The sequence below is a fragment of the Suncus etruscus genome, chromosome 15 (genome assembly GCF_024139225.1).
Source record: "Suncus etruscus isolate mSunEtr1 chromosome 15, mSunEtr1.pri.cur, whole genome shotgun sequence".
Classification (NCBI taxonomy): Eukaryota; Metazoa; Chordata; class Mammalia; order Eulipotyphla; family Soricidae; genus Suncus; species Suncus etruscus.
Window position 1 is genome coordinate 51,840,312 of NC_064862.1, and position 14,653 is coordinate 51,854,964.

A 14,653-nucleotide genomic window follows, 5' to 3' on the forward strand; every position below is an offset into this window, starting at 1 on the left:
TGGTAAGGTGTTTGCCTTGCAAGTGGCTAATACAGGACAGACCCTGGTTCTAATCCTGGCATTTCATATGGTCCCTTGAGCCTGCCAGGAGCGATTTTTGAGCGCAGAAGGGTGTGACTTAAAAAAAAAAAAAAAAACTTAAAAATTTTTTTCTTCTTCTTTTTTTTTTTTTTCCCGTTAGACCCGGCAGTGCTCAGGGGTTACTCCTGGCTCTGTACTCAGAAATTGCTCCTGGCAGGCTCAGGAGACCATATGGGATGCTGGGATTCGAACCACCCTTCTTTTACATGCAAGGCAAATGCCCTACCTCCATGCTATCTGTCTGGCCTGCCCCCCAAAAAAACTTTCTATGGATGAAAAAAAGGAAGATACAATCAGTTTTATTGAATAAATACTTAAATACTTTTTATTTGCACTGACTTGTTTAGTTATATGATTGCTTTTCTTTTCCTTTCTTTTTTTAAGGAAGTATTCCTGCTCATCTGTTTGGCATCACAAAATTTGGGGACAACATTGAGGATGAATGGTTTATTGTTTATCTAGTAAAGCAAATTACAAAGGAATTTCCAGAGTTAGTAGCAAGGTAATAGAGTTATTTTAATAGTTCTAAAGAATGTCATTCTTGAAATAGGTTATGTTTTTATTTATGTAGTGTCTTTTTTCTTCATTTGAGTAGCAATTAGACAGATTTTAAAAATGACTTCTGATGATTTTTGTTTGTTTGCTTGTTTTATTTTCTGTCCCTTTCTCTTCTGACTTCCTTTCCTTGAAGAATTAAATCAATGGAGTGTTCAACTTCCCAATATATTTAAAACCTGTATGTTTTAGTTTTTTTTGTTTGTTTGTTTGTTTGTTTGTTTGTTTTTGGGCCACACCCAGCGATGCTCAGGGGTTACTCCTGGCTATCTGCTCAGAAATAGTTCCTGGAAGGCATGGGGGACCATATGGGACACCAGGATTTGAACCAACCACCTTAGGTCCTGGATCGGCTGCTTGCAAGGCAAACGCCACTGTGCTATCTCTCCGGGCTCAATGTTTTAGGTTTTTTTAAGGAAACCATTCTCTTTATGAAGGAACAATAGTAAACATAGTTCAAACATTGCAAAAGGGAGGTTGGGGATAGCTCCAGAGTTGAGCAATTCAGCAGTAACAGAAGAGAAGGGGAATGTAAAGATAGAATTCTGTTCTGACTTCTCCATAATCATTAATTGCTGGTGGATCTTTTTTTTTTTGGGGGGGAGGGGCACACCCAGCGTTGCTCAGGGGTTACTCCTGGCTATCTGCTCAGAAATAGCTCCTGGCAGGCACGGGGGACCATATGGGACACCGGGATTCGAACCAACCACCTTTGGTCCTGGATCGGCTGCTTGCAAGGCAAACGCCGCTGTGCTATCTCTCCGGGCCCTTGCTGGTGGATCTTGCATATACTTGGCTACAATGTGCTGGATATGGCCCACTGGTTGTGGCTTAGAGGTCCCAAAGAGCAAAACTTCCCGGGATCACATTCAAGCATTGTGTGGGACCAGGATTGAATTTGGATCCTCCTTAACTCATACTTGCAAGGCAGACTCTAAACTATCCCTTGCCCCCAAAAGATAGATATTTTCATAAAAACGAATACATATTTTATTCATTTATTTAGGTCTTTTTCATTTAGGTGTGCCATGGCTATATGCTTTTGCAAAATCGTTAGCAAAGAAAATTGAAAGAGAAACCTGTAAAGAATTGTATAAGGAACGTTAGTAGATAATTGCATTCTAAAGCACTTTCTCTGTAGCTCATTCTGGCTAATTACCAACTTCTGCCAGTAGAGGGAGTAACATTCCCTAACACATTGTTCTAGTTTTTCTCTGCTGTTTTCCTACCCTCCCAATAGGGCATAAAGAAATAAACAGTAACTCAAGTTGTTCTATATATAAATATCAGGCAGAATTGAAAGTTTTGCAAAGTACCTATCATCTGTCTTCAGCAATTATCAACTCCCGTCCTTTTATTTAACCATGTCCTCTCCCTACTCTCGGGTCTCACCTGGCAGCACTGGGTTACTTCTGGCTTTGCAGTCAGAAATTACTCCTGGCAGGCTTGGGGGACCAGATGGGATGCCGGGAATCGAACCGGGGTTCATCCTGGGTTGGCCGTGTGCAAGGCAAATGCCCTAACACTGTGCTATTGTTCTGGCCCTTGCGGGGAGATTTAAATGCGAGATTTCAAAATAGAGCAGTTACATCAAAACAAATTTAGAATGCTATGCCATTTTATTTATTTGTTTGTTTATAATTGGTTTTTGGGACATACCCAGTGGTGCTCCAGAATTACCCATGGCTCTGTACTCAGAAGTTACTCCTGATGGGCTCAGAATATAGAGTGCTGGGGATTTAACCAGGTTAGATGTGTGCCTGGCAAGAGCTCTGCCGGCTGTTTTCCTGCTCCAGCCCTTGTGCCATTTTAAATATTTCATGACATGAATCGAATTAATAACAACTATTATTCTAAACTTAGTGTTAGAAATGGGATGTGACTTCATATTTGTATAGATTTTTTTTATAAATTTCCTTATTAGTTATTCATGTACTTTTTTCTTCTCAATATTTCTCCTAAATTCCTTCTTATAATTTTACAGTCTCCTTCAATAGTTAATTCCATTTCACTTTATACAGAAATATGTGTATAGTATATTCTTTTTTTTGGGGGGGGTGCACATCCCATGATGCTCAGGGGTTATTTCTGGCTGTGCGCTCAGAAATAGCTCCTGGTTTGGGGGACCATAAGGGACGCCGGGGGATCGAACTGTGGTCCGTCCTAGGCTAGTGTGCACAAGGCAGATGCTTTACTGCTTTATGCCACCACTACAGTCCCTATAGTATATTCTTAGGTACTTAGTAAGATTGAAAAGAGATTATCAGTGTAAATCTGATAGGCAAACACATGCTTTTTTTTTCAGACATATGCTTTTTTTTCTTTTTTTTTTTTTTGGTATTTGGATCACACCCAGTGGCACTCGGGTTACTCCTGGCTCTGCACTCAGAAATCACTCTTGGCAGGCCCAGGGGACCCTCAGGGATGCCGGGATTTGAATCAGGGTCTGTCCTGTGTTGGCCCTGTGCAAGGCAAACATCTCACCTTACCTCTGTGCTATCGTTCCAGCCCCAGACACATGCTTTTTAAATACTAAGTGGGGACTGGCGTGATAGCACAGCAGTAGGGTGTTTGCCTTATATGCAGGTGATCTGGGACTGACCGGGTTTAATCCCTGGCCTCCGATATGGTTGGTCCCCTAAGCCTACCATTGCAGAGCCAGGAGTAACCCCTCAGTGCCGCTGGATGTTGCCCAAAAACCAAAATAAGTAAATAAATGCTATGTGAAACTTTTTTTTTTTTGAACATTAGGATCGAAGACAATGATGGCGAATTCTTATTAATAGAAGCTGCAGATTTTCTCCCTAAGTGGTTGGATCCTGAGAACAGTGCAAATAGGGTATGTATTCCTCACTTGGAAGAGTCACAGAACTGAAATCAGCTTGCAGCAACTTTCAGTTGTACCTTGAAGGTGATCAAGTCTAAAAGCAAAGTGTGCCCCTTTTATTTTGCAGGTATTTTTCCACTGTGGGGAGTTGTGCCTCATTCCTGCATCAAAGAAACCTGGAGCCATGTCCTGGCTGCCATCCACGCCCCCGACAATCTCTCAAGCCTTGAGTATAATCTCTGAACATCCCAATAAAATTGTGGCTTCAGAATCGATCCAAGCAGCTGTGAACCGACGCATCAGAGGGTAAAAAAAAAAACGGTCTTTGCTTCACTAGTGGAACCTTTGAGTCTAATGCAGCTTGAACCTTTCTGTGAGTGTCAGAATTTCCCTCTTACCAACAGTGCTGTTTCAGACTTCATGAAACTGCATTACACATTAAAATTGATTTATTGTTTTCATTTTTGGTTTTTGGGCCGCATCCAGTGTGCTGAGGACTTACTGTTGGCTCTGCACTCAGGAATTACTCTTGGCCATGCTTAGGGCATCATATGGGATGCCAAGAATCAAACCCAGGTTGGCTACATGCCAAGCCATGCCCTACCTGCTGTGCTATTGCTCTAGCCCAGCCTGTTTTGTTGTTATTGAATTATTTGAACCCCTTTTATTTATTTTTAATTTTGGGCAGTACCCAATGGCAGTTGGGTTACTCCTGGCTCTGTGCCCAGAAAATGCTCCTGGCAGGCTTGGGGAACTGGATGGGATTCCAGAGATTGAACCCAGGTTAGTCCTGGGTCGGCCACGTGTAAAGCAAACTGCCTACCACTGTGTTATTGCTCCAGCCCCCCCCCTTTTTTTTTTCCACTTTTCTTGCCCTCTTTTTTAGACTTCTGTGTAGAGTGTCTGTCTTGTCACCTTTCTTGCCTCTTGCTTTGTCCACCTCACTGAGCAGATGCATTTTATTTTTAATTTATTTTTGTTTTTTTGGGACACACCCGGTGACACTCAGGAGTTACTTCCAGCTACACACTCAGAAATCGCTCCTGGCTTGGGGGACCATATGAGATGCCGGGGATTGAACTAAGGTCCATCCTGTATCAGCCACATGCAAGGCAAACATTTTAACATTGCATTGTCACTCTAGCCCCAAGCAGATGCATTTTTTGAAAGTGCTGTTTTTGTATTTTTTGTTTTTTATTTTGGTTTCTGGACCACACCCAGTGATTCTCAGGGGTTACTCCTGGCTAGGCACTTCAAAATTGCTCCTGGTTTGAAGGACCATATGGGATGCTGAAGATCAAAAACCTAGGTTCATCCTGGGTCAGTCGCATGCAAGGCAAGTGCCCTACCGCTGTGCTATCGAAGCAAACGTACCGTATTTTTTGCTCTATAAGATGCACCTGACCATAAGACACAACTAGGTTTTAGACAAAGATAAGAAGAAAAAAAAAAATCTAAAGCAAAAGGTGCAATGCGAGATGCCATCAGGAGATGGTGGCTGGGAACAACCAGCCTGTGAGGCCCAAAGTATATTTATAATGTAGCTGTCCACAGCTGGTTAAACACATTTACCTAACTTTTTTTTTTACATTAGAAAATTAAAAGGGGACTGAATGGTAGCACAAGCAATAAGGTGCCTGCCTTGCGCACACTAGTGTAGGATGGACCGTGGTTTGATCCCCCAGTGTCCCATATGGTCCCCCAAGTAGGAGCAATTTCTGAGCACATAGCCAGGAGTAACCCCTGAGCATGCCCCCCAAAAAACAAAAGAAAAAAAGAAAATTAAAAGGGGCCACAGCAGTGGCACAAGCAGTAGGGTGTTTGTTCAATCCCCAGGTGTCCCAGATGGTCCCCCAAACCAGGAGCAATTTCTGAGCACATAGCCAGGAACGACCTCTGAGTGTTACCAATTGTGGCCCCAAAACAAAGACAAAACAAACAAAAAACACATTTTTTAAATATTTTGATTAATATAAAATAAAAGTCACAGCAGCAGGGGCCAGAGCAGTGGCACCAGCAGTAGGGCATCTTCTTTGCACGTTCTAACCTAGGACAGACCGTGGTTAGATCCCGCTGCGTCCCATACAGTTTCCCAAGCAAGGAGCGATTTCTAGAGTGCATAGCCAGGAGTAACTGCTGGTGTGGACAAAAAAAACCAAAAAAACAAAAAGTCACAGCATCGATCAAATAATTTTAAATGGGGGTGTGTGTGGACGGAGGGCTGGAGAGATAGCACAGTAGTAGGCCCTTTGCCTTGCAAGCGGCTGACCCAGGACCAAAGATGGTTTGAATCCCTGCATCCCTATGGTCCCCGGTGCCTGCCAGGAGCAATTTCTGAGCAGATATCCAGGAGTAATCCCTGAGCACTGCCGGGTGTGACCCAAAATCCAAAAGAAAAAAAAGAAAAATTAGTCTTAAACCAAAGCACTATATGAGAAAGTGCATTAACCTGATGTCTCATACTATGTGATTTGTCTGCTCAATAAAGGGGTCGTAACACTGCAATGTCAAGTGGTTACTATATGCTCTCCTTCCCTGCACTCAGGCTTCAGCTCCAGATGGCATTTGCTCCATAAGATGCACAAACATTTTCTTCTATTGGGGATGGGGCGGGTGCGTCTTATGGTACGAAAAATACAGTAGATGTTTGTGTGTTACAAAACTGCCATTGCTGTCCCAGCTATCCCGAGCGAGCCCAGGCCTCCCTGCACCGAGCGCACTGCTTCCTCCCAGCTGGCATCGTGGCTGTGCTGAGGCAGTGTCCCCGGCTGGTGGCTGCTGGCGTCCAGGCCTTCTACCTGCGTGACCCCGTTGACCTCCGAGCCTGCCGAGTTTTCAAGACCTTCTTGCCCGAGACACGTGTCATGACATCAGTGAGTTCTCTCTCTCTCTTTCCCTCTCCCCTCCCTTATCTTCTTCCTCTCCCTCTCCCTTGTGGATGGATTTACTTTAGTTCATGTTACAGTGTGTTTCTGTTTCAATCTATAGGTCACTTTCACCAAGTGTCTGTATGCGCAGTTGATGCAGCAGAGATTCGTGCCCGACCGGCGGAGTGGATACCAGCTGTTGCCTCCATCCCACCCTCAGTACCGGGCCTATGAGTTGGGCATGAAGTTGGTAATGTTGAATGGGAATGCTTTTATATCCTTGTTTAATGTGGAAAGGCTCCTAATGGAACAATGGCACAGCAGATAATGTCTAGAAACACCTTTGTTTATGGGAGAGTGTAGTATCAACAGGTTTTTTTGTTATTGTTGTTTTGTTTTGGGGTCACACCCAGCAGCACTCAGGGGTTTCCTGGCTCTAAGCTCAGAAATCGCTCCTTGCAGGCTCGGGGGACCATATGGGCTGCTGGGATTTGAACCATCCTTCTGCATGCAGGGAATATACCCTACCTCCATGCTATCTCTCCAGCCCCTAGCTTTTTTTGGTGGTGGTTTTTTTGTTTGTTTGTTTGTTTGTTTTTTGTTTTTGGGCCACACCCGGCAGTGCTCAGGAGTTACTCCTGGCTCTATGCTCAGAAATTGCTCCTGGCAGGCACAGGGGACCATATGGAATCCCGGGATTTGAACCACCATTCTTCTGCATGAAAGGCAAATGCCTTACCTCCGTGCTATCTCTCCGGCCCCTAGCTTCTTCTTTTTAACTTGATTGATTGATTAGTTTTTGAGCTATACCCAGCGGCACTCAGGGGTTACTCCTGTCTCTGCACTCAGAAATTGCCCCTGGCAGGCTGGGGCACCATATGTGATGCGATGAATTTAACCAGGTCCCTCCCAGTTGGCCTCATGCAAGGCAAATGCTCTACCTCTGGCCCAGCTTTTTCCTTTTATGATTTTTAGAATTCTGTGGAGATTGAAAATTTTGTGATAACAATATTTTTCATAAAATTTAAAAAAATGTTTGCTATTGCCCATTCCTTCACCTGGCTCTTGTGTGTGATGAAATGGAAAGGCTACTAGTAAACATTCTGTCTGTCTATTTAGGCCCACGGATTTGAGATCTTATGTTCCAAGTGTGGCCCCCATTTCTTGGACTCCAAAAAGTCTCTTGCGACTAGTTCCCCACTCTGGGCTGGCTTCCTTGAAAGTCTAAAGAAGAATGATTATTTTAAGGTAAGACTTAGAATATATTTTAATTTGGGGAGGGGATCATACCCAGTAGTGCTCAGGGGTTACTCCTGCCTCTACATTTAGGAATCATTCCTGAGAATGCATAGGGAACTAAAAAGGGTGCCAGGAATTGTGTTTAAAAATACGTTTTTTATTGTTTTTGTTTGTTTTTAGCCACACCCTGCAGTGCTCAGGGGTTATTCCTGGCTCTACACTCAGAAATCGCTCCTGTCAGGCTCTGGGGACCATATGAGATGCTGGGATTCGAACCACCATCCTTCCGCATGCAGGGCAAATGCCCTACCTCCATGCTATCTCTCCAGCCCCTAAATACATTTTTAAAGAGGTGGGATTAAGCCAATGTTTTCTTTTTTGTTTTTTGTTTTTGTTTTTGGGTCATACCTGGTGGTCACTCCTGGGTCTGTGCTCAGAAGTCGCTCCTGGCAGGGTTGGGGTACCATAAGAGATGCCGGGATTCGGACTGGGGGCCCATCCTGTTGGCTGCGTACAAGGCAAATGCCTTATCACTGTGCTATCGCTCTGGCCCCTCTTTTTAATATTTTTAATTTTAATTTTATTTAATTTTTGGGCTTTTTGCTCAGAAATTACTATTGCCAGGCTCGAGGATCATATAGGATTCTGGGGATTGAACCCAAGTCAGTTGCGCTGAAGGCAAACACCTACCCACTGTACTGTCACTTTGGCCCCAAGCCAAAGTGGGGGGGGGGTTTGGGCCACACCCGGCAGCACTCAGGGGTTACTCCTGGCTATTTGCTCAGAAATAGCTCCTGGCAGGCACAGGGGACCATATGGGACGCTGGGATTCAAACCAACCACCTTAGGTCCTGGGTTGGCTGCTTGCAAGGCAAACGCTGCTGTGCTATCTCTCCGACCCAAGCCAATATTTTAAAATCCTATAAATCTATATAGTCATCATGGAACACAATTACAGAATCGAGAGTTAAAAGCCAGTGTCTTAGTAATGAGCCTGGAACCTGTTATCACATATTTTTTAAAATGTAAAAATATTTGAAAATATAAGATTCAGAAGTCATTCTTTGTATCAGATAAAAGCAATTTCCATAGGTCTTCAAAGCAAATATAAAGACACCAAATAGAAATATCAGCAAACAACATGGATTTTAAAAATTGCAGAAAGACTCTTGGGGTCAGAGAGATAGTACAGAGGTGACAGCACTTGCATTGCATGCAGCACAATCCTCAGCACCACACGAACTCCCAAGCAGTAGCCTCTGGCACCACAGGCCCAAGCAGCCCCTTTGCATTGAACAACTGTGAGTCCAGTTGTCTTTTTGGAAGGGGAATCCCAGAACTGTAGGTAGGCTTGAAATCAACAGCTTCAGTATGAATCTTATTTTAAGGCAAAATGAAAACATTTATGGATTTGGGGATCCAGAGAGAGAGTACAGTAGGTAAAGCACTTGTCTTGCAATTGGTTGATCTGTACCCCATATAGTTCCTCAGTACTGCTAAGAGTGATCCCCGAGTACAGAGCCAGGAGTAAGTATGCCAGGATATGGCCCCAAACCCCTTACCAAATATGCTATTTTTGGAATCAGGGATGTGACTTGGGTATGAACACTGGGGTGTTGGGGGAGAATGCTGGGTATAAAGACTGGGTATAAAGACTGTGTAGCACAATGAAGATTACTCATAGTATGGCTGGTCTTGAAGAATGTAGGGGCCAAGTGGGTGCTAACCCCCATTGATTCAAAAATCTACTTATAAATTTCGGCTCTGCAAAAATTGAATGTCCAAGCTGGGATGGGCTAGAGACTCAGGACTAGAGACCAGTCTCGTTCGTGCTGGGGCCTCTAGTTTGATCCCTAGTACTGCTGGTTTGGGTGTGATACCCTCCCTTCTCCTATCTGATTATGCCCCCCCCTCCAAAAAAAAAAACAAAAGCAAGTCAAGGAAACTAGAAATAGTTTGCTGTTGACCAAAACCAAACTGACATAATTGTAAGCAGTAGGTTAACTCATTTCTTCTATATATTATATCACATATATTATTTTATATCACATGCTGGATTCTTCTATAAGTGTACTCACTGAGGAAAACAGTGGAGGATGAAATGGAGCAAGAGGAACAGAGAAGTATATAAGTGAACTGTATATAAGTGGATCAGTTTGAACTGATACTGTTCAAGGGTAAACTGTCAAGTTTTATAGGCATACTTTGAAAAATGAAAGCCACCATACAAGTGTCTGAAAGGAGGGATGAGAGCTGTATGCTCTTTGGGGTTCTGTTTATACTTTTTTAATTATTTTGTTTTGTTTTGGGGTCACATACGTTGGTGCTCAGGGGTTACTCCTGCCTCTGCGATCAGAAATTGTTTCCTGGCAGGCTCGGGGGACTATATGGGGTGCTGGGATTCGAACCACCATTTGTCCTGGGTCAGCTGCATGTAAGGCAAATGCCCTACTGTTATGCTATCTCTCCGGCCCCAAGTTAATTATTTCTTAATAACAAATTATCACATATGGTAGATATTTTTCTAAATTGGAAAGAGGCCCTTAATATTTGGAAAAAAGAATAAAAAGATGAGGGAACACGCTTTTTTAATTTTTTTTTTTTTTTGAGGAATTGAAGTTCAAACAAGTATATCGAGGCCTGGAGAGAGGTCAAAGGACATCTCTGCACACCCTCGGAGAGTATGAATGGATTCCCCAGCATTGCCAAGAGTAGCCTCTGAGCACCACCAGGTTTCACCTCCAGATGGAACACAGACAGAAAACCACCCAGGCATGTTGGGTGATAACCAGGGTCTATGCAATAAGAACATTGTGTCCTATTATAGCACACATTCCATTAAAACCACTGATGCACAGATTTTTTTGGAGAAGACTTTAAATGTCTCTTAGTGTTCTGATAGATAATGATTTTTTTTTAAGGGATTGCTAGAAGGTTCAGCTCCATACCAGGAAAAGCTAGAAATGGCAAAGAACTACTTTCAGCTCTCAGTGAATCGGCCAGAATGGTGAGTCAGTGACTTCCTGAGTGTGGGGCGTAATGGTTGTTTGTCAGAAGCTTTGGTCTCTGACTTGTGATGGTAGCTGCAGTTGGAGATTCATATTTAACAAGGGACTCGTGTGGGAGACCAGGGAGGCTAAGAACTTTGCTGGCACTGGCAGCTGGCATATTCAGTGAGTGACAATTAAGTACACTCCCTTTATCAGTATTTAATTCCTCTTACATGTCTGGGAAATTAGCAACATTGGTTTTTGTTTGTTTGTTTGTTTTGCAACATTGTTATGGTTCCCTATTTACAGTGAAAAAGATTTTTTTTTTTTTTTTTGGTTTTTGGGCCACACCCGTTTGATGCTCAGGGGTTACTCCTGGCTATGCGCTCAGAAATCGCCCCTGGCTTGGGGAGACCATCTGGGACGCTGGGGGATCAAACTGCTGTCCGTCCTATGCTAGCACTTGCAAGGCAGACACCTTACCTCTAGCGCCACCTTCCCGGCCCGACAAAAAAGATTAAATAAGTTGCCAAATGTCACACAGCTATAAAGTAACAAACCTTTAATTGGAATCTGAGTAGTCTGCTATCAAGCCAGGCTGTGTGCTTCTTCCCTTTAAGGAACTCTGGACTACATGGAGCTATTTTTATTGGTGGATCCAAAGCAGGAAAAAGCAGACATTTTAGTTTCAAGAGCAAATTTCTTTTTGGTTTTGGGGGCACACTTGGCAGTGCTCAGGGGTTACTCCTGGCTCAGAAATCACTTCTGGCAGGCTTCGGGGGCCATATGGAATGCTGAGGATTGAACCCAGTTTGGCTGTGTGCAAGGCAAACACCCTACCTCAGCAGTCTCAAACTCAATTTACCTGGGGGCCGCAGGAGGCAAAGTCGGGGTGAGTCAGAGATGCATAAGGGATTTCACAATTTTTTACTAATGTGATTTTTATTGCGATTATTCCATAAGCGAATAATCGCGAATACTGCGATATTTGAAGGCCGGCCGCGGGCCACAAAATGTTGTACGGAGGGCTGCGAGTTTGAGACCCCTGCCCTACCTGCTGTGCTATCACTCCAGCCCTAGCAAATCCTTTTCTAACCTGGCCTACATTTTGAGAGGCTGGAATGAAAGTCACAGGGCTTAATTTGAAAAGGTCCTGGGAACCGTGGAGTGACATGTCAGACAGACATAATTATCAATCAAGAACAAAAGATAGGGGCCAGCGAGATGGCGCTAGAGGTAAGGTGTCTGCCTTGCAAGTGCTAGCCAAGGAAAGATCGTGCGCGATTCGATCCCCCGGCGTCCCATATGGTTCCCCCCCAAGCCAGGGGCAATTTCTGAGCACTTAGCCAGGAGTAACCCCTGAGCATCAAACGGGTGTGGCCCAAAAAAACAAAAACAAACAAAAAAAAAAGATAATTATTTGAAGACACTGGAGCGTAACAAAAACAGACAAAAGTTAAGGACCAGAGTGATAGCACAGCAGGTAGTGTGTTTGCCTTGTACATAGCCAACCCAGATTCAATCCCCAGCATCCCATATGGTTCCCCCCAAGCCTACCACGAGGGATTTCTTAGAACAGAGCCAGGAGTATCCTCTGAGCACCACTGGGTATGGTCCAAAAAAAGAAAAAGGAATAAAAAAAACAAACAGGCAAAACTTGGAGTGTAGAAGATCCTTTGAAGCAGGAAAACTGCAATGGTTGAGACCCACATTTCTCTGATGTTCCCCCAAGTTTCCTCTATTTGGTGTAGTCTGAGAGAAACAGCTCAAGCACAAGGTCTTTTTTTTTTGTTTTGTTTTTGTTTTTGTTTTTTTGTTTTTGGGCCACACCCGACGGCTATCTGCTCAGAAATAGCTCCTGGCAGGCACGGGGGACCATATGGGACACCGGGATTCGAACCAACCACCTTAGGTCCTGGATTGGCAGCTTGCAAGACAAACGCCGCTGTGCTATCTCTTTGGCCCCAGCACAAGGTCTCTTGGCTGAGGTTAGAATCATTAGAAAATGATACCATTTATGGTTACAAAATTGAACTTGAGATATTTCCAAGGAAATAACAGGAAAGAAATAGCATTAAAGACCATATTTTCCGGCATATAAGACGACTTTTGAAACAAAAAAAAGTCAACCGAAAATCGGGGGTCGTCTTATATGCCGAGTATATCCCGAAAATGTTTCAATATGCCGCTAAACAAAAATTGTCTGAATATTGCCACGAAACGAATTTTCAACTCAATCCTGCACCAATCACTGCAAGGCTGCTCGGACCGCCTCTCTAACTCAGCCAATCCAAGCAGGCTTTTGATGCATGCAAATTAGACAATGTTCTGGACCCAGTCTACACTGTCAAAAGTCTGCTCAGATTGGCCAAAGTCAGAGAGGAAGTCTATTACAGTATAACCACTGAACCTTTGCTTGTTGTGATTGGCTCACTGTGGTACATACAGTTGCAGCACAGGAACATTCTGTCTGATACAGCAAATATAGGCCTAAACCTATATTTTAACTGCAAAATTAAGGGGTCGTCTTATACGCCGGAAAATACGGTATAGTGTGAATAAAGAATTTCCATTGTGCAAACGTTTCTTGTTTTGTAGTTGGACTTTTAAAAAAATTTTTACTGATTGTAGACTGGAACAATAGCACATTATGTAGGGTGCTTGCCTTGCGTGTGGCCAACCCAGGTTCAATCTCCAGCATCCCACCTGGCCCCCAAAGCCCACTAGGAGTGATTCTTTAGTGCAGAGCTAGGAGTAAGCCCTGAACATCACCAGGTGTGGCTCAAAAATAACAAACAAAATAAAACAAGATAGAAAAAGAAATGGTACTCACACATAAGAGTTTAGATTCTCCCCACGAAGTAAGTGGTGGTTACTCTTTAAATAATAAAATTTAGGGCCCAGAGAGATAGCACAGCGGCGTTTGCCTTGCAAGCAGCCCATCCAGGACCAAAGGTGGTTGGTTCGAATCCCGGTGTCCCATATGGTCCCCCGAGCCTGTCAGGAGCTATTTCTGAGCAGACAGCCAGGAGTAACCCCTGAGCACCGCTGGGTGTGGCCCAAAAACCAATAAATAAATAAATAAATAAAATTTATTCCTTTTTGGGGCCGGGAAGGTGGCGCTAGAGATAAGGTGTCTGCCTTGTAAGCGCTAGCCAAGGAACGGACCGCGGTTCGATCCCCCGGCGTCCCATATGGTCCCCCCAAGCCAGGGGCAATTTCTGAGCACTTAGCCAGGAGTAACCCCTGAGCGTCAAATGGGTGTGGCCCAAAAACCAAAAAAAAAAAAAAAAAATTTATTCCTTTTTAAAAGGCACACTCTATTTTTACAGTGAATACAAAATATGTAAGAAGGAAGCTACCAGGGGTCAACCACTCTTTGTTTTTACATACTGACACACTCTTATCCAGAAACACTCCAAGTTTTTTTGTTTTGTTTTGGTTTGGTTTGGTTTTTGAGCCACACACGGCAGCGCTCAGGGTTTACTCCTGGCTCTCTGCTCAAAAATCATTCCTGGCAGGCACAGGGGATCATATGGGACGCTGAGATTCGAACCACTATTGGTCCTGGGTCGGCTGCTTGCAAGGCAAATACCCTACCACTGTGCATCTCTCCGGCCCATCCAAGTTTTAATTGGCTATCTTTTCTGTTTGTTTTTGGTTTACTCCCAGTGGGACTCAGGATTCACACCTGATTCATTGCCCTTTGCTGTGCTTTAGGAACCTTGCAGTGCTGAATTCAACCTAGCTCCTGCACGCAGAACATATTTCAGCCCTTCAAGCTGTTTCTCTGGCCTCTCCTGGCCATGATTCATGGTTCATGGATGATAACCAGTTCCCCATGATTAGTACAAATCCAAACGAATAGATTACAAATGCATAATGCTGATTTAAAAAAAAAGTTACTTGGAGCCAGAGAGATAGCATGGAGGTAGGGCATTTGCCTTGCATGCAGAAGGATAGTGGTTTGAATCCCGGCATCCCATATGGTCCCCCAAGTCAAGTCTAACAGGAGCAATTCTGAGTGTAGAGCCAAGAGTAACCCCTGGGTGCAGCCGGGTGTTACCCCCCCAAAAAAAAAAAAGTTATTTATA

At 43.8% G+C, this 14,653-nt stretch overlaps 1 protein-coding gene across 1 annotated transcript in view; it reads left to right on the forward strand.

Moving 5' to 3' along the window:
* ECD (ecdysoneless cell cycle regulator) overlaps positions 1-14,653 on the forward strand; it is a 30,121-nt gene that overhangs the window by 4,574 nt on the left and 10,894 nt on the right. The window contains exons 3-9 of the mRNA XM_049789122.1: positions 466-583; positions 3,388-3,475; positions 3,591-3,769; positions 6,144-6,336; positions 6,452-6,580; positions 7,450-7,578; positions 10,491-10,576. Of these exons, the coding sequence (XP_049645079.1) occupies positions 466-583; positions 3,388-3,475; positions 3,591-3,769; positions 6,144-6,336; positions 6,452-6,580; positions 7,450-7,578; positions 10,491-10,576 (922 nt within the window). The remainder of the gene's footprint in view (positions 1-465; positions 584-3,387; positions 3,476-3,590; positions 3,770-6,143; positions 6,337-6,451; positions 6,581-7,449; positions 7,579-10,490; positions 10,577-14,653) is intronic.